The sequence below is a fragment of the Triticum aestivum genome, chromosome 2A (assembly GCF_018294505.1).
Source record: "Triticum aestivum cultivar Chinese Spring chromosome 2A, IWGSC CS RefSeq v2.1, whole genome shotgun sequence".
Lineage (NCBI taxonomy): Eukaryota > Viridiplantae > Streptophyta > Magnoliopsida > Poales > Poaceae > Triticum > Triticum aestivum.
The window spans coordinates 515,320,233-515,340,925 of NC_057797.1; the positions used below are offsets into that span (position 1 = coordinate 515,320,233).

Here is a 20,693-nt window from a genome sequence, read left to right on the forward strand (position 1 = left end):
CGGAGGGGGAAAGTTGCGTGTTTGGTATGTTAGAGGTGTGTGGTGGATGAACGGGCTGCGTATCCGGGTTCGTCTCGTCGTTCTGAGCAACTTTCATGTATAAAGTTTTTCCATTCGGGTTACGGTTTATTTTATATTGATTTTCTAAAGTTTAAATCATTTTTAGAATTTATTTAATTAATTTAATCAACATTATCCAGAATAGTGTCTGCTGACGTCATGATGACGTCAGCATGACGTCAGTAGTTGACTTGGTCAACCTGACAGGTGGGTCCCGATCGTCATACTCTGTTTTAATTAACTAACAGTTAATTAGGTTAATTAGCGATTAGGTTAATCTAATTATAATTAATTAACCTAATTAATTCCTCAATTAATTAATTAACTAATTTTATTATTATTATTATTTTCTCTTTTTTTTGAATCATTCTGGGCGTGGGGCCCCCTGTCATTGGCCCAGAGGGGCTTTGCGGGTGCCGGGTGTCGGGCACCAGTCCGAGCGGCTCGGGCGTGCGGGCGAACCCGACGACGGGCGCCGCGGGCGTGGCCGAAGCCTGAGCGGCGACCAGCGCGCGGGGGCGGCACGGCGAGGCCCCCAGGCCGCAGCGGCAACAACCGAGGGCGGGGTGCGCGAACTGCGACGGCGAAGGTGGTGTTCAGGGGCGGAGCAGAGCTCTGGGGCGCACGACCGTCGGCGACGAGGCGAGCAAGGGCGTGGCCGTGCATAGTCCTGGTGAGGCGGGGCGGTGCGGGGTCGACGGCGACCAACAGGGACGCGACCACGGTGAGCGCGCACGGGAAGGAGGCCGCGGGCGTGCCCGCAGGCGAGGCGCAGGGCGCGGCCACGCATCGGGCGCGGACACGACCAACAGGGGCAGGCCCGTGCGCGGAGGCTTCTTGACGAGCATGGGGAAGGGGCGGTGACCGGCGAGGCGGTGTGCGTGCGCGCGAGGCGACACAGAGGAGAAGAAGGAGGGGAAAAGGCGGCTGCTCACGGCGGGAAGTAGGGACTAGGCAGCGGGCGTGAGGAGGGCGACGGGGACGAGCGACGTGGTGGTGGCGTCGGGGTGACTTCGGGGCTCGGCAACGGAGTGGCGGTGGGCGTCCAGCGAGGCGACGCCGAGGAGGAGGCCGGAGGTTGGTGCTCGGCGCCGGCGGGCGGCGACTATCTCCGGGCGCGGGCGCTCTGAGAGGAGGGGAGCGAGTAGCGAGGGGAAGTGGGGGTCTTCACCCCGATCCAGATTGGATCGGGAGGGGGGAAGAGGGAGTGGCGGCGTGGGTTAGGGTTCGGTGTCACCTGGGGGGGGGCTAGTAGGTGAGGTGGGGTGGGGTGGGCCGGCCAGGGTAGGCCAGATGGGTTGAGGCCCAAGGGGGGGCGCGGTGGTTAGCTGGGCCAGTCGGCCCAGGTGAGGGGGGGGGGTTCTTCCTTTTTTTTTCTGTTTTGCATTTTCTTTTATTATTTCTCTTCTCTGTTTTAATTCATTTTAAAATATTCAGACACTTTCTAAAAATATGTTTTCTTTAATATAATTACCCTTGTAATATTCGGCACCCACCGAACAATTTTGTTTCAACTTTTGAAAACGTTTGTTGTTTGACATATTTAGAATTTAAATTTCAAAACGGTTTCGAATCATTAAGAGGTTAGCAACGGTAACCGAGGTGACGTGGCATGACTAGCGTGGGGTTACTGTAGAATGATTATCCGGGCGTCACAATTGTCTTCACGATCGACCGATCCTAGTACCGAAGTTATGACACCTCCGCGACCTGCACACGTTCGGCTCAGTGATGTCCCACGAACTCACGATCCAGTAGAGTGTCGAGGGAGAGCTTCATCAGCACGACGGCGTGATGACGGTGATGATGATGCTACCGGAACAGGGCTTCGCCTAAGCACCGCTACGATATGACCGAGGTGGATTATGGTGGAGGGGGGCACTGCACACGGCTAAGAGATCAATGATCAACTTGTGTGTCTATGGGGTGCCCCCTCCCCCGTATATAAAGGAGTGGAGGAGGGGGAGGGCCGGCCCTCCTATGGCGCGACCCATGGGGAGTCCTACTCTCACCGGGAGTAGGATTCCCCCCTTCCCTAGTTGAACTAGGAGTGGAAGGAAGGGGAGAGAGGGGGAAGGAAAGGGGGGCTGGCCCCCACCCAATTCGGATTGGGCTTGAAGGGGGCGTGCCCCCTCCTAGGCCTCCCTCTATTTCTCTCCCACTATGGCCCAATAAGGCCCATATACCTCTCGGGGGGTTCTGGTAACCTCCCGGTGCTCCGGTATATGCCCGAACTCACCCGGAACCATTCCGACGTCCAAATATAGTCATCCAATATATCGATCTTTGTGTCTCGACCATTTTGAGACTCCTCGTCATGTCCGTGATCATATCCGGGACTCCGAACTACCTTCGGTACATAAAAACACATAAACTCATAATACCGATCATCACCGAACGTTAAGCGTACGGACCCTACGGGTTCGAGAACTATGTAGACATGACTGAGACACGTCTCCGGTCAATAACCAATAGAGGAACCTGGATGCTCATATTGGTTCCTACATATTCTACGAAGATCTTTATCGGTCAAACCGCATAACAACATACATTGTTCCCCTTGTCATCGGTATGTTACTTGCCCGAGATTTGATCGTCGGTATCTCAATACCTAGTTCAATCTCGTTACCGGCAAGTCTCTTTACTCGTTCCGTAATGCTACATCCCGTAACTAACTCATTAGCTACATTGCTTGCAAGGCTTATATTGATGTGCATTACCGAGAGGGCTCAGAGATACCTCTCCGACAATTGGAGTGACAAATCCTAATCTCGATCTATGCCAACTAAACAAACACCATTGGAGACACATGTAGAGCACCTTTATAATCACCCAGTTATGTTGTGACGTTTGGTAGCACACAAAGTGTTCCTCCGGTATTCGGGAGTTGCATCATCTCATAGTCATAGGAACATGTATAAGTTATGGAGAAAGCAATAGGAACAAACTAAACGATCATCGTGCTAAGCTAACGGATGGGTCAAGTCAATCACAACATTCTCTAATGATGTGATCCCGTTAATCAAATGTCAACTCATGTCTATGGTTAGGAAACATAACCATCATTGATTCAACGAGCTAGTCAAGTAGAGGCAAACTAGTGACACTCTGTTTGTCTATGTATTCACACATGTACTAAGTTTCCGGTTAATACAATTCTAGCATGAATAATAAACATCTATCATGATATAAGGAAATATAAATAACAACTTTATTATTGCCTTTAGGGAATATTTCCTTCAGTGTCATGCAGAAATGGCAAGGGCATACGAACAACTTTAGCAGAGTGGCCAAAATGGCAGTATTCAAAACGCATTGGAATGACTGCCAAAACGGTGGCCTCCACAACAATTGAAGTGCACTCCACTACTTTTTAGAGGCTGCTGAGGCAATGTGCAAACTTAGATTCTTCAAAATTGAAGCCACCATAATTTTCTCTGCTATTTCTTCTCTATTTGTGCATATATACTCTAGTTAATAAAACCAGTACTTCACAAAAAGATTGCACAATTGCCACCATTGTTTGAATTTGATCACCATCAGTTTGCACAATTGAAGCGGACAAATCAAAAGACAAAGGGAAAACAATGTTTTACCTACTCGACATTTCATTGAACGTTTCACTCACTCTCGACCATGGATTTCGGCCAGCTGCCGGGACGAAGGGCGGATGGGGAGTTGTGTGGGGCGCAGTAGAGCTCGGCACCTTCTTGTACTTTGGAATATTGTTGTTCATGATGCGCGCTCGACTGTCGCGGACCATGCACTGCGGTGGTGGTGGGGGGGGGGAGGGGGATGGAGCCGACGTCGGTAATGGTGGTGAAGGGTTATTCACTAGTGCACCCATGTCATCCGCGGTTGAGCCGACAAGGTACTAACTTAGGTGGTGTCTGGATAACGAGGTGGGAGGCATAAGATCTTGCAAGACACTGATGGAATGGGACATGGGGTCGTTGCGGAGTCCATGGCGTAGAACAGGGGTAGCGGGCGCTGGAAGCGTTGCTACGGAGAGGCAGGGTGACACTGTCGCCTACATGAAGGAGCTAGAATAGAAATGTTCGCGCCAAAGTCGTTTGCGGGATGGGTGCACTCCAACATATCCCCCTTTCTCCAAATACGAAGAACATAGGGCACGTTTTGGAGCACTCTCGACAATTTTCAGCGATGGGATCCAGGCTGATGACTTTACGCCTCATTCGCCAAAACGACAGTTATTATGGTGTTTGACCCGTTTCAGCGACTCTGCTAGGTTTGCTCTAAGTTTTGCAAGTAGAGTGAGTTGTATGAAAGAGCTGTCCCTTTGCTAAATATATCAGGCTACTGTATGTATGGATTTTTCCCCTTTGCCATTTTTACTTGCTAGTTGTAAAAAGATTCATGGCCATGATGATTACCATCACAACTCACAAACATATGTATTAATCTCAGCTTTCTCTTTCTCGCAAAAAGAAAAAACCTCGGCTTTCTATAAAAGCTTTGATGCTCATATAAATAGATTTCTGTAAGTTAATTGTGACGCCAACGCTAACTATTGCGTGCTGGATATCATCATTTGCATGTGTCATGTCTCTGTGCTAGAACCTTAATGTACTATTTTAGTGAGACCTATCTTCCACAAAGTTGATGTTTAAACTCTTGCGTACGTCCACTGAGCCAAACCAGGCCAGTGAGCAATGAACATTTGTCACTTGTCCAAATCCTTCCAGATCGAGTGATAAATCTTATGCTTGTCAGTTTGCTCACTTTGATGCAGTGACGCATAGAATTTAGCTCCGTGGTCATTCTTTAGAGGCAAGTGATGACATACAAAATTCTGGGCACAAAGATACTGCGTACGTCCATACGATCTCCTATCCCGACCTGTCTCCGAGACACTGTGGTAGAGATAGAGAGAGGGGGAATGGGGGGAAAAGCTGAGGCGCCTTTGTGTATGTGCTTTGTCAGCACATGCATTCTCCTCTACTTACCGAGCCAACAACACCTTTTTCTTTGCCACCACAAAATCCACTTTGGACCCAAAAAATGGAGTCCCCCAAAGAGAAAGAGAAAGGGAAAGGGAAAGAGGAAGAGAGATAAACATACGCAGCCCTCCCCAACAAGAAAGGCACAAATTCATACTCCGAAATCCGTTCCTCCCTTCACCCCTAACCCCTAGTAGCTGCTAGCCGGCCTGCTCAAAAGATGAACACTCATTCACCAATATAAAGCAGCGCCACAGCCACCACTTGCTCTGCAGTGGCACCTCGTCTATATCTACACATCTCGCCGTCTTTGTCCGCACATCCTCTGAGCTAGATATCAGCCGGCTGCACGTACGTACTGCTTGCTCTGCCGTACCGTTGCTAGCTGCGTCCATCGGATCGGTTGGAGCTAGCTAGGTAGCTATTGGTGGTTGCTCGACATGAGGGCCGGGGGGTGCACCGTGCAGCAGGCGCTGACGGCGGAGGCGGCGGGGGTTGTGAAGCAGGCCGTGAGCCTGGCGCGCCGGAGGGGGAACGCGCAGGTCACGCCGCTGCACGTGGCCAGCGCGATGCTGGCGGCGCCGGCGGGGCTGCTGCGCGCGGCGTGCCTCCGCTCGCACTCGCACCCGCTCCAGTGCAAGGCGCTGGAGCTGTGCTTCAACGTCGCCCTCAACCGCCTGCCGGCCTCCGCCGCGGTCGCCTCCTCACCGCTGCTCGGCGGCCACGGCCACCACCACTACTACCCGCCGTCGCTCTCCAATGCGCTCGTCGCGGCCTTCAAGCGCGCGCAGGCGCACCAGCGGCGCGGATCCGTCGATAGCCAGCAGCAGCCGGTGCTCGCCGTCAAGATCGAGCTCGAGCAGCTCGTCGTCTCCATCCTCGACGACCCCAGCGTCAGCCGCGTCATGCGCGAGGCCGGCTTCTCCAGCACGCAGATCAAGGCCAACGTCGAGCAGACCGTGTGCAGCACCACCACCACGGCCGCCACCAACGCCAATCCCCACCAAAACCCTAACCCTAGCAGCACGGCCACCACAAGCAAGCATCAAGAAACCTCCAAGGCCAAGCTCCCACTCGGCCAGGCGCGCGACGAGGACGCTGCCGCCGTGCTCCACTGCCTGGCCGGCCGGAGCAAGACGAGGGTCGTGGTCGTTGCCGAGAACACTGCCGCGGCGGAGGCCACGGTGCGCGCGGCCATGGACAAGGTCAAGAGAGGCGAGGCCAAGCACGACGCCCTACGGAGCGCGCAGGTGGTCAGCCTCCGTGTGTCTTCGTTCCGGGAGATGCCGAGGGAGGAGGCGGAGCGGCGGCTGGGCGAGCTGCGGTGCCTCATCAAGAGCCGAGGGCATGTCCTGCTGGTGGTGGAGGACCTCAAGTGGGCGGCCGAGTTCTGGAGCGGCCACGTCCAAGGCGGTCGGAGAGGGTACTACTGCCCCGTGGAGCACGTGGTGACCGAGGTGCGCGCCCTGGCGTGCGCGGCCGGCGGTGAGCACGGGCTCTGGCTCGTCGGGTTCGGGAGCTACCAGACGTACACGAAGTGCAGGGCGGGGCAGCCGTCGCTGGAGAACCTGTGGGGGCTCCAGACGCTCACCGTCCCCGCCGGCAGCCTCGCGCTGAGCCTCACCTGCGCCTTGGACGACAGGTAAATCCGGCCGTCCCGATCTAAAGTTGTTACGTTTCCCAGGGCGCGCATCAGTATGTGAATGTCCCTGTCACTTCAGGTGGAGGAATCAGCCCGAATGGAGACGTCTCTCTGACAATTCGTTGCTGAGCAAGTAGCCTAGCTAGCTGCTAGCTGCTAGTAGTAGTTCTCAGTTGTCTTGTAGCACTGACTCTCTGGTCTCTGCCCCGGCCTGCAATGTGGCTTTCACGCTTTGCTGAGGCAGGCTGCTATGAGCGTGAGCGACCGATCAGTGAAAGCTTGCGCCTTTTGCGTGCTTTCCTGGCAAAAGCTTTAGGGCCGTAGCTAGCGCCTCTCAACAGCAATATATCTTCAATTTGTTTGCCCAACTAATCAATCTTACTAGCATCATAGTCGATTGGATTAGCTGAGGACATGTGGATCGATGGGTGAGGTGAGGTGACAGTGGAATCTTATTCCGTTTGTTCTTTTTTTGTGCAGTGCACTGGGCGCAGTCAATCAGTCCATGAAAGCGAGCTCCGACATGGATGGGAACGGACCGGTGCCCCGCTGGCCGCTTTTGGGCGGCGCCCAGCTGACCTCCAGATGCTGCGGCGATTGCTCCGGCGTCAGGATTGACACCAAAGCCGCATTGCCGCCCTCCTTCGTGTCCTCGTCCACCATCCCATCCTGGCTCCAGCATTGCCGCGACCAGGTACCATACCCTAGCTAGTACTCGAGTGTCCAATCATCATCATATATAAACCTTGATGATGCATATTCCTTAATTAATTTCTCCGATCCAATCTTATTTTGATCTTCATCACTGACCTTTGTGTTAATTTGCACCTGCAGGAGCCTACGCATGTCATGGATCTCAGCAGGAACTGGAACTCCATCTGCAGCAAACCATCTCAGCGGATGACGCTGCACTTCTCGGCACCCGTGTCTCCGGCTTCCTCCATTTCCTCCTACGAGCATGGCCACCAGCCTCGCCAGTCGTGGCTTCTCGCCGACCTCGACGGCAAGCATCCATGGAAACCCAAGTGCGAGGCCGACGAGAAGGTCTCGTCGCACGACTCGGGCGCTTCCAACGGCTCCGTGGAGGTGGAGTGCCGTTCCAGGTTCAAGGAGCTCAACGCCGAGAACCTCAAGCTTCTTTGCGCCGCATTGGAGAAGGAGGTGCCGTGGCAGAAGGAGATCGTCCCTGAGATCGCCAGCACCGTCCTCCAGTGCCGGTCAGGGATCGCCAAGAGGCGCGACAAGTCGAGGTCGACGGACGCCAAGGAGGAGACGTGGATGTTCTTCCTCGGAGGCGACGCCGACGGCAAGGAGAGGGTGGCCCGTGAGCTCGCCAACCTCGTCTTCGGCTCGCGCAAGAACTTCGTGTCCATCAAACTCGGCGCTTCCTCGACGTCCGCATCCTGCTCCACCGAGGAGCACAGGAGCAAGCGGCCCCGGACGTCGGCGGCGACCGAGGGCGAGGCCTACCTAGAGCGGCTCTACGACGCCGTCTCCGAGAATCCGCACCGTGTCATTCTCATGGATGACTTCGAGCAGGCCGATCAGTACTGCCAGGTGGGCATCAAGGAAGCCATCGACAGCGGGGTGATACGGAGCCAAACCGGCGACGAGGTCGGCGTGAGCGACACCATCGTCATCCTTTGCTGCGAGAGCTTCGACTCCAAGTCTAGAGCTTGCTCGCCGCCAACCAAGCAGATGAGGCCGGAGACCAAGGAGGAGCACACGGTTGATGATGATCACAAAGAAGCTGAGACCTCGTCGTCTTGCTTTGATCTGAACATCAACATAGAGAGTGAGCATGCGGACGAGCGTGATGTCTGCCTGCTCACGGCGGTTGACCGGACGCTGTTTTTCAGAAGACGGGAGGACTTGTGATTGTGCACATGAAGGATCCATGCATGTGTTCATCGTCAGGGGGTTTCTGATGGGGAAAAAAAAGAAGCTAGATTAACTACATGTATGATTAGCTCTTCTTTCCGTTTGTTTCTTCGTTCAAAACTTGTAGTTTCTTTCTTTGTGGTTTGGTTTTTGGGATACCAGGGTTTAAGGATTGGATCAATGGCATATTAAATGGAGGTGATGTAAATTTGTTCTGGTGATATCAATGTGTTTTCATCTACTCTACGGTTTGGGTGTTGTGCACACCAGCACTTTGACGTGTAAGCTGTATTCTAGTGTAAAAAAATGTTACTATATGGAGTTGGAAGGCATAGTGTCGGTCCTATATGACTTCATTGTTACCGATATGTCGGGTTATTTAAAAAAAATTCTCAGACTGTTGATGTTTGGCTGTGTGTATCTTAACTATGTAGAGGCCGGGTGTTTCCTTTAATGCTTATACCTTTCCTCACAATGCTATTACGCCAATAAGTAGACTTACCCCTCCGAACTGAGAAGCTAGACTAAGGATCATCCAAAAACAACAAAAATGTGGGGGCAGGCAACATGGATTTTGTAGGTAATGGAAGGCCATCCACCCTGCCCATGCATCTTGCAATGTTAGAAGATATACTTAGAACAATAATTTATTGAAAAGAAGGCCAGACAAATAGCAAGAATATGCCACACGGTCACTATAAAGGGGCAAATCCCGTCACCAAAATCACGACATGACTGCAATACTTACAAACTAGCACATAAGATCCGGCGTGATGACCCTTGGAGGCGGTGTGGTGTGAATTTAGAGTGTCGGCGTGGTCGGGCGGTGCATGGCAACCTTTTTGTCGGCGCGGTGCATGGGTGCTCGCCTACTCGGGCCAGGCCATGGCTTGCAGCGGCTGTGGTGGCGTGCATGTTTTTCTACATCCGGTGGTGGCCTATCTAGGGTTAGGTTGTGGAGGGCCTCCAGTGCTGGACCTGATCCGGCCCATGGAGGTCCATCGCTCCGGCTGCCAGAGGGCTGTCTCAGCTATGATGTTGTCTGCCCCTTTGATCTATGCCCCCGAGCCAAGGTGGGGCTCCCATTTCGTGGACCAACATCGGGGATGTCCGGTGCTGAACGACGACATTTGCGCTCTAAGTCTGTCTGGTTCTTCTTGCCTGGTTCTCGGACATCTTGTTGCTCCTGTGACAGTGGTGAGGTTGCGCTTAGCTCTGTAGTGAGCAATGCGTCAGTGGTGTTGGGGCCGTCTCTTGGCTATGGGGGCAACGAGGGGAGGGGTGGTGGGTGACCATTGTGTTATGGTGGCTTCGGCGTTGTGGCTTCCTGGTTTGGATCTAGAGTTCTCGTGCCGGCCATTTAACTCCTCCATGTAGGGTCCAGGTGAAAATCCTAATGTGTCGACTCGGGCTCGGCGGCAGTGACACTTCACGTCATTACCCTCTTGGGGGCTTCTTTAGGGAACTAAGATACCACCCGAGTGTTGTGCGTCGACATCTTCGTGCTTGCCTTGATCCTAGCTTGAAGCTTCTTTGGGTCTGATATGGTGTGAATTCGTTGGTCTCCTATCACTTACACGTGCCTTTATGGTCATCGTTCTCGGTCCTTATGATCTGCTCGCAGGATCAGAGCTCCATGACCCGGAGTGAGATGGCAGATTCTTGCCCTCCCTGATGATTCTTGGTATGTTCGGTGCATCAAGGTTTTGTAGTTTTCCCAGGCGGCGCGGTTCTATCCCGGTTTGGTAGTTTAGCTCGTCTCATGTTAGGTGTGGCAACTCATATTGTCTTGTTCAGCTTCGGGTTGGTGGTGTTCTCGTTGTTCTCTTGGTTGCCATGTTTATCTTTTGACTCACTTGTATGGGGATTTTCCTACCACCATGTATTTGTTTGGCCGTTTGGACTTTATAAATAAAGCTCAACGAAAGTCTGTTATGAGAGAAGTAAGCACAGGATATATGTTCCCATATCGGATATATGTTGTCGTATCCCAGGTACTGGAATCTCCTAGCAGAAATGACTGAGAAATTCGTCTGCTTGCCACCAGAAGTTTTGGCGGAGGTGCATTTTGGGTCGACCACGTTCACAAGATCAATAATTTTATTTATTCAGAAACGAGGGATCAGTGCGCTAACAACATTTACTCATCAGTACGCGCGCGCACGCACACACACACACACTTTTGGAGGAGGCCGAGCTCCATGAAGGCCTCCATTGCAAAATTCAAAATTTATCAAAATTTATATTTTTACATTTCAAAAAATTCTAAAAATAATACAGATATATATATGGACGTATAATGTACATGTGTGTAAGTTTTCAGGACAAAGTACGTTGAAATGAGGGATGTGCAAAAAATATAAACAAATCTAAGGCTTTTCAACACATAATACCATTCATCCTCAAAGTCCAGATATTTGACTTTTTTGAACAGGTCCCATTTCAAGGTATTCCGTCCTGAGTTTTTATGCACATGTACATTTCATCCTTGTATACTTGCATATTTTTTTCAGATTTTTCTAAAACCGAAAAGTTTGAATTTTGAATTTTTCAAAAATAAATGGCTCCATGGAGCTTGGTCACCAAAATGCCCTACTCTCAGATCTCTCATTAGTCATCACGACAACTAATGATCGCTAGAGGGCTTAAAGCATGGTAGCTCGGTAGTATACTTATAATGTAACTATATGCACTAAAAGATGTGATGGCAGTACTTAACTAGAGCTACATATGTATCTCAAGTACTAGACTGAGAGTGGTTTATGAGGCTTGGGGATCCAAGGATACGATCGAGAGCTAGGTTTGATCCCTTAGATCTCTTTTGCATGACGCATCATGATATGCTACGTACATACGTATACGCCTACATGGCAGAAAAGGCCTAGACAGCCAAGCAAGCCATACATATCATGACGATGTGCTCTCTTTAGCGTTCTACCACCTCTTTTCTCTTTTCTTTCTTCTTTTGGTGCGTCTTTTCGTAAGGAAAAATATCCAAAAGGGCAAATACTCATTTGATCAACATGGAAGCTAGGTAGATCATATGGAATGGTCAAGAAAAGATATGGTAAGAGAAGGGAATAGTATACCATGCATGGGACGGTAGCAACCAAAACTTATGTCTTGTGTGGGTCAGCAAGAGATGAGTGAATGATAATCCCGAGGTAAGCCTGGATACCGCGAGACCGGCCGCAGGTCTTGCCTACTTTTAGGAAAGCCACACGACTCTCAGTATAGCTTGCTTTATATAGAGCTTTAATTCAGCAAGATGATTTTTAGTCAAGGAAAGTGGAACTTGTTGTATGATTAAATTTTGCGTGCAAGGTCCCTACAAGAAAAAAGAATTGTGCTTGCACGGTACTCTTTCTGTTCAAAACTACTCCCTCCATCCCATAATATATGACTTTTTTTACACTAATATAGTGTTAAAAACGTCTTACATTATGGGACGAAGGAAATACATTGCATGTTAGTATTTGTTAGCAAAGCCACACACAACATGCTAGTCCACCAGTGGATTGGCGATAGTATTTAGAGACTTCTTCTATAAAAACATGCCTGCGAAAATAGAACATCTTTCTTGTTACAAGCAACGGCTTCGTGTTAAATATGCAGGGGCATATCCCTGGAGATGCATACATGCGTGGGTTACAAGGAGAGAAGAAAAGGAAAGAGATAAAGAAGATTAATTACAACACACATAACCTGTGATCAGAATTAAAAAGCTACAAGATAACTCCTTGAACCTAAATATGATAGTCTTATATTTAACAATGCCTTCAGAGGCTTGGATTGTCTTGTTTTTTAAGCCAACTCAAAGCGGGCGCAAAGGTACACTGGTCTCATACCAATCGTGTATTGAAACATCTCTCTTTCGCATAGTGAGCCAATAAACAACTTGAAAATGCGTTATAATCCTATATACATTGATTTTGGTAATCTACATCTATAGCAAATATCTATATCTCAAAATAGCGAGTTGCGGGGAGCCAATATATCTCATCCGTTCAACCACGTCTATGCAATGGTCTATATCGCCCCAGCGTTCGACGCTGAATGTGTTTAGCACTAAACAAGTTAGCACCCTCCCCAAATTAATGTATACCTAAAATCGACAACATAATATCAACGTGCAATTAAGACCTTGCCAATTGTTTCTTCATTTTTGGGCACAACATGTATTTCAGGGAATGGTCCATTGGGGGGGGGGGGGGGTGGTGTACCCTATATGACGCATTTTGCATAAAATATACCCCAAAACGCACAGGCGCGAGCCAACAGGCCAGCTCATTAGCGGCCATTCATGTCCTTTGTTTCTTGTTTCACGTTTTTCAATTGTATGTGCTGTAGTGACTCATCGGCACTGTGCAGAGACGGTAGCACATGGTTTTTTTCTGGGAGTTTTTCAATACTGTTTTTTAAAGACCATGAAACATTTTTGAAAATGTGAATATTTTTTGTAAAAGGCAAACTTTTTTGCAACTATGAACAATTTTTGAAACCCAAATATTTTCTTGAAATTCCTGAACATTTTTAAACTCGAACAATTTAAATCGCAAGTATTTTTATAAATCAGGACCATTTATTTTAAACAATTTTTTTAATTGCAAACATGTTTTAAAAATATAGGAAAATTCCAAATTTTCTGAACATTTCTGAATTTGGAATACATTTTGAAATTTCAAACATTTTTCAAAACTCTGATATTCAAAATAAGAAAATATTGATTTTTTAACAAATGTTATTTTTTGAAATTCTTAATACTTTTTGTAATTTGTGACTCGAAAAAATAAATAACAGAAAATAAATAACTAGAAAAGAAAAAACCTAGTAAAAAAACAACAGAAAAAAAATCGGTTCATAAACCTTGTAGAAGGTTCCCCAAAACAGGTCAAGAACCTTGTAGAAGGTTCCCCAAAACAAATTTTCTAGGGAAAAATGGATTGTACAATAAGTATGTTCCTTCTAAAATGGGCAGGCCAGTGCGTTTGTGTGCCAATTTGGGACGAGACTTGCCTGCTCCCCGCGCGTGTGCCCATCCGTGCTCCCGCGTACGTGGCTTGATTTGAGTGGAATAAAATAAGGCCCGGCCCCCTCCCCTTAAAATCAGGGGGAGTGATTAGATTAGAAAGGAAAAAGGAAAAAAAAAACAATCGTAGAATGAAGTGGGAGCACAGATGGGAGCATGGGAAGGGAGCTGGCAAGACGGATCCGCCAATTTGATGCAGAGCCCGACAAATAGAACATTCCCATCATGGGTGTTTCGTACGGAACCTCCTATACCGCGCTGCGCGTTGGGAGGAGGCAATTCCTATTGGTAGTCTATTTTGCGGCATGGCGCACACCCCCTCCACTCATGGGCCGGCCCATTTGATATTTTTTCTATTCCTAAAAACAAAAAGTACAAGCAAGGGGCGGTTCATATTTGGCGCTTTAGATCCCGTTACAGGTCATTTTGCAAATGGACGCCTGAAGCGCACATCCTCTGTTGAAAGCAGGGCAAGCCCATTTTGCATTTTTCTTTTATCTGTTTAAAGTGCAATAAATGATACGCGTGCGACAGATCAAACTCGAGACTTGTACGTTCACAGCGCGCTGCGCTAATCACTAGTGACAAGGCACACTTTGTGCATAGTACCTTCTTTTGTTCTTTTATTCTTTCTCCAGTTTGCATCTCTTTTTCTTTTTTCTTTTACTATTTATTTTCTTTTTCCTAAATGTGTGATTTTAATCGATGAACTTTTGTTCAAAATTGTTTTTTTTAAAACCATGAATTTTTTTCAGATCGATGATTTTATTCAAAATTTGTGAACTTTTTTTAACATTTGATTGGACTTTTTCCATATTTTTGAACTTTTTTCAAAACCGATAAACTTCTTTTCAAAATCGATGAACTTTTTTTAGTTTTCAATGAAATTTTTTCCAAAATCAATGAATATTTTTTTTAAACCAACGAACTTTTTTTCAAACTGATGATCTTTTTTCAAATTCGATGAACTTTTCTCAAATTGGTTGAACTTTTCTCAAATTGGTTGGACTTTTTTCCAATTTGATGAACTTTTGTTCCAAACTCGATTAACGTTTTTCAAATTTATGAACTTTTTTCCAAGTTTGATAAACATTTATTCAAATTTTGAGAAGTCCACAGTCAACAGGATTAAACGATCAAATATAGCAGAACCGAGCGAGCGAGGATCGATCCTGTTGTCAACCGATCGAGCGATGCAAGCGTCTTGCTAATGGGCCGGCGCACCAAATCGTGGGCGTGAGCGCAGGTACGGCAACCAAGCGTCTGGCTCGAAGAGCTGACTAGGAGCTCCCCAGGGTTATGATTCGAACCCACGACCTCTCTTCTTCTAGTATAAGTTATGATAACAATCAGGCCACCCACCCAAACGTGATTAGTTACATCTTTTTTTGTTTTTTTGTTTTTTTTTCTTTTCTCTTCTCTTCTTTGTTTCTTATTATCCTTTCCCTTTCATTTTCCATTTTCAGAAAATGTGACCCTTTTCTTATCAAAATCGGTAAAAAAATCAAAATCCGATGAATTTTCTTTGAATTCGTGAAAATTTTCCAAGTTGATGAACTTTTCTGAATTCGTACCTCTTTTTTCAAAACACCATGGATTTGCAATACTGATGAACATTTTCCCAACTTTTGATTATTATTTTCAAATTTGATGAGTTTTTTTATTTTTCTGAACTTTTTCAAAGTTGACGAATCTTTTTTTAAATAGATGAACTTTTATCCAAATTCGTGAACTTTTATCAAGTTTGATAGGGCTTTTTTCCCAAATTTTGAGAAGTCCACGATCAACAGGGTTAAACAATCAAATATAGCGGAACCGAGCGAGCAAGGATCGATCCTGCTATCGACCGACCGAGCGACATAAGCGCCATGCTAATGGGCCAGCCCACCAGATCGTTTGCTTGAGCGCCAGTACGTCAACCGGCGCTCAAAGCACTGACTCGGACCTCCCCAAGCAAGGATTATGATTCGAACCCACGACCTCTCTTCTTCTAGAATAAGCTACGGTAAACAACCAGGCCACCCACCCAAAATGTCACTAGTTACATCATTTTATTGTTTTTTAATCTTTTTTTATGTTCTTCTTTTCTTTTCCTTTCTTTTTTCCTTCTCTTCTATCTTTTTTCTTTTTCTTTGAAAACATGACCTTTTCTTTTTAAAAAATCGATAGAAAAATAAAATCCAGTGGATTTGTTTGAATTCATGTACTTTTTCAAGTTGATGAACTTTTTTGAATTCGTGACCTATTTTTTTAAAATACATGGATCTTTTTCAAATTCGACAAAATCAAAATCAACGAACATTTTTTTTCAAAATTGATGAACTTTTTGCAATTTTTTTATTATTGTTTTCAAATTCAATATATATTATTGTGAACATTCAATATTGATGAATGCTTTTTCAAATAGATGAACTTTATTTCAAATTCATGAAACTTTTTGTTATTTTTTGAACATTTCTTTCCAAATCCGTGAACTTTTTGAATTAATTTATTGATATATTTTATTTTCAAATATTTTGTAGTAGGTAAATAATATATGTTAATGTTGTACTAGATTATTTTTGAGACGTTAATGTTGTTCTAGATGAAGGCTCAAATACAGCCATTTCCTGATAGTAGTCACAAGGTAAGGTCGGTGTACTGGTTACTGAGCATGTCTGCGCAATGTGCAGCCCTCGCTCCCCAACGTGCCTTTTGGGCCAGTCCATCTCGGGGGTGGTCACCGAATCTATACAAATGGCAGCCCTTGGGGTGGTCATCGGAACACATGCAAATTGCTCGGGATAATCTCCACAGCTTAATTGAAGACCGTGACGCTTCGCCGGAGTTTTACACCATAATGATTGAACTCCGAGACACCACCAACTCTCTATAGCGCCCAAGCACCCAAGAGAACAAGCTCTATGGTACCAAGCACTCTAAGTTTAATATGGTACTCAAACGTCACTTTCACATATCATCGTGAAGAACTCAGACTTATGCACCAAATGCAATGGCAAGGGGCACACCAAGTGCCCAAGCCCTCTCCCAAATCCCACCACAACAACTTAAGGTATGAAGGAAGATGAGAGGAAGAACACACAAGGAGAACACAAAGAACTCCAAGATCTAGATCCAAGGGGCTCCCCTCATATAGAGGGGAAAGTGATTGGTGAAATGTAGATCTAGATCTCCTCTCTCTTTTCCCTCAAGAACTAGCAAGAATCATTGGAGGGATTGGGAGATAGCAAGCTCAAAGAAGGTCAACAATGGGGGGCATAGACAAGCTCAGAGGATAAGAACCAATGTGGAAAAAGACCCCCCCCCTCTTCATAGGTGAGGACAAATCCAACCGTTACCTGCCCGCAGACGCGCACGAGCGGTACCACCGCTTGGCGTGGTGGTACCGGCCGATGCGTGCAAGTGGGCAAGGCACATGCACGGTAGTTCCGCCAGAGCGGTACTACCGACCCTATGAGTGGTACTACTGATGCGTATTGCACAATGCGGTAGTGGAGATGGGTAGGACGGAATGGGAACAAAGTTTCCTGAGGCACCATAGAGCTACAGTAGTCCCAGCGGTACTAGAAGTGGCAGTATCGCACTAAGCGGTACTATCGCTTAAGGCGGTACAACCGCACTCACCCGCCGCCCTACCATCGCGAAAGCGAGAAGGGCAAAAGTGAAGGAAATATGCCCTAGAGGCAATAATAAAGTTATTATTTATTTCCTTATATCATGATAAATGTTTATTATTCATGCTAGAATTGTATTAACCGGAAACATGATACATGTGTGAATACATAGACAAAACAGAGTGTCACTAGTATGCCTCTACTTGACTAGCTCATTGAATCAAAGATGGTTATGTTTCCTAACCATAGACAAAGAGTTGTCATTTGATTAACGGGATCACATCATTAGGAGAATGATGTGATTGACTTGACCCATTCCGTTAGCTTAGCACTTGATCGTTTAGTTTGTTGCTATTGCTTTCTTCATGACTTATACATGTTCCTGTGACTATGAGATTATGCAACTCCCGTTTACCGGAGGAACACTTTGTGTGCTACCAAACGTCACAACATAACTGGGTGATTATAAAGGTGCTCTACAGGTGTCTCCAAAAGTACTTTTTGGGTTGGCGTATTTCAAGATTAGGATTTGTCACTCCGGTTGTCGAAGAGGTATCTCTGGGCCCACTCGGTAATACACATCACTCAAGCCTTGCAAGCATTGTAACTAATGAGTTAGTTGCGGGGTGATGTATTACGGAACGAGTAAAGAGACCTGCCGGTAAGGAGATTGAACTAGGTATTGAGATACTGACGATTGAATCTCGGGCAAGTAACATACCGATGACAAAGGGAACAACGTATGTTGTTATGCGGTTTGACCGATAAAGATCTTCGTAGAATATGTAGGAGCCAATATGAGCATCCAGGTTCCGCTATTTGTTATTGACCGGAGACGTGTCTCGGTCATGTCTACATAGTTCTCGAACCCGTAGGGTCCGCACGCTTAAAGTTCGATGACGGTTATATTGTGAGTTTATGTGTTTTGATGTACCGAAGGTAGTTCGAAGTCCTGGATGTGATCACGGACATGACGAGGAGTCTCGAAATGGCTGAGACATGAAGATTGATATATTGGACGACTATATTCAGACACCGAAATGGTTCCGGGGGCTATCTAATATATTTATTGGGCCTCATGGGCCCAAGTGGTGGAAGAGGAGAGGCGGCAGGAGGTGGGGCACGGCCCCCCTTGCCCAATCCGAATTGGGAAAGGGAAGTGGTGGCGGCCCCCCTTCTCCTTCCTTCTCTCCACCTCCTCCTTTCCCCTTCTCCTAGTTGGAATAGGAAAGGGGGCAAAACCTACTTGGAGTAGGATTGCACCCCCTTGGGCGCGCCTCCTCCCCTTGACCGCCCCACTCCTCCTCCCCCCTTTATATACAGAGGAGGAGGGCACCCCATAGACACAACAATTGATCTCTTGAATCTTTTAGCCGTGTGCGGTGCCCCCCTCCACCATAATCCATCTTGGTCATATCGTAGCAGTGCTTAGGCGAAGCCCTGCGTTGGTAGAACATCATCATCGTCACCACGCCGTCATACTGACGGAACTCTCCCTCAAAGCTCGGCTAGATCGGAGTTCGAGGGACGTCATCGAGTTGAACGTGTGCAGAACTCGGAGGTGCCGTGCGTTCGGTGCTTGATCTGTCAGATCGTGAAGACGTACGACTACATCAACCGTGTTGTGCTAACGCTTCCGCTTTCGGTCTACGAGGGTACATGGACACACTCTCCCCTCTCGTTGCTATGCATCACCATGATCTTACGAATGCGTAGGAAATTTTTTGAAATTACTACGTTCCCCAACAGTGGCATCCGAGCCTGGTTTAATGCGTTGATGTTATATGCACGAGTAGAACACAAGTGACTTGTGGGTGATACAAGTCATACTGCTTACCAGCATGTCATACTTTGGTTCGGCGGTATTGTTGGATGAAGCGGTCCGGACCGACATTACGCGTACGCTTACGCGAGACTGGTTCTACCGACGTGCTTTGCACACAGGTGGCTGGCGGGTGTCAGTTTCTCCAACTTTAGTTGAACCGAGTGTGGCTACGCCCGGTCCTTGAGAAGGTTAAAACAACACTAACTTGACGAACTTGTGGTTTTGATGCGTAGGTAAGAACGGTTCTTGCTCAGCCCGTAGCAGCCACGTAAAACTTGCAACAACAAAGTAGAGGACGTCTAACTTGTTTTTGCAGGGCATGTTGTGATGTGATATGGTCAAGGCATGATGCTATATTTTATTGTATGAGATGATCATGTTTTGTAACCGAGTTATCGGCAACTGGCAGGAGCCATATGGTTGTCGCTTTATTGCATGCAATGAAATCGCCCTGTAATGCTTTACTTTATCACTAAGCGGTAGCGATAGTCGTAGAAGCATAAGTTGGCGAGACGACAACGATGCTATGATGGAGATCAAAGTGTCGCGCCGGTCACAATGGTGATCATGACGGTGCTTTGGAGATGAAGATCAGAAGCACAAGATGATGATGGTCATATCATATCACTTATATTGATTGCATGTGATGTTTATCTTTTATGCATCTTATCTTGCTTTGATTGACGGTAGCATTATAAGATGATCTCTCACTAAATTATTGTAACGCTCTCGATGCGGCTATATCTCCTACGTGTCGAAACACGACTTAGAGGCATAACCGCATTGAAAGCAGTGTCACAAGTAAGGTAATCTTCACAACAACCCATGTAAATATATAAAAAGGGAAAGGATACATAGTTGGCTTACACTCGCCACGTCACACAAATACATGAATAACATTACAATCATCCAATACACTCATGGTCCGACTACGGTACCAAAATAAAAGATCAACCCCAACATGCGACATGGTCCCCGATCGCCCCAACTGGGCACCACTACTGATCATCTGGGAAAAAACACATAGTAACGACGAGAGTCTTCATCGAACTCCCACTTGAGCTCAAGCGCATCGTCTGGAGCGGTATCATCGGTCCCTGCATCTGGTTTGGAAGTAATATGTGAGTCACGGGGACTCAACAATCTCGCACCCTCACGATCAAGACTATATAAGCTTATAGGTAAGGCAAGGTAGTATGTGGAGCTGCAGCAAGCGACTGGCATTTATGGTGGCTAACCTGTTCGCAAAAGAGAGCGAGAAGAGAAAGCAAAGCACGAATCAAAGAACTATGATCAAGAAGTGATCCTATAACAACCTACGCCAAGCATTACTCCAACACCGTGTTCACTTCCCGGACTCCGCCGAGAAGAGACCATCATGGTTACACACGCAGTTGATTCATTTTAATTAAGTTAAGTTTCATGTTATCTACAACCGGACATTAACAAATTCCCATCTGCCCATAATTGCAGGCACGACTTTCGAAAGTTCAAATCCCTGCAGGGAGTCCCAACTTAGCCCATCACAAGCTCTCATGGTCAACGAAGGATATTCCTTCTCCCGAGACATTCCGATCAGACTCGGCATCCCGATTTTACAAGACATCCTCGACAATGGTAAAACTAACCCAGCAACATCGCCCGAATGTGCCGACAAATCCCGATAGGAGCTGCACATATC

General features: G+C 47.2%; 1 protein-coding gene across 1 annotated transcript; it reads left to right on the plus strand.

Moving 5' to 3' along the window:
• The first annotated feature begins 5,232 nt into the window (after positions 1-5,232).
• Positions 5,233-8,765, plus strand: LOC123189179 (protein SMAX1-LIKE 3). Its single transcript, XM_044601522.1, has 3 exons — positions 5,233-6,663; positions 7,144-7,357; positions 7,498-8,765. Exons 1-3 carry the CDS (start codon positions 5,462-5,464, stop codon positions 8,539-8,541), a joined length of 2,460 nt encoding a protein of 819 aa, XP_044457457.1. The 5' UTR covers positions 5,233-5,461; the 3' UTR covers positions 8,542-8,765.
• The last annotated feature ends 11,928 nt before the right edge of the window (positions 8,766-20,693 follow it).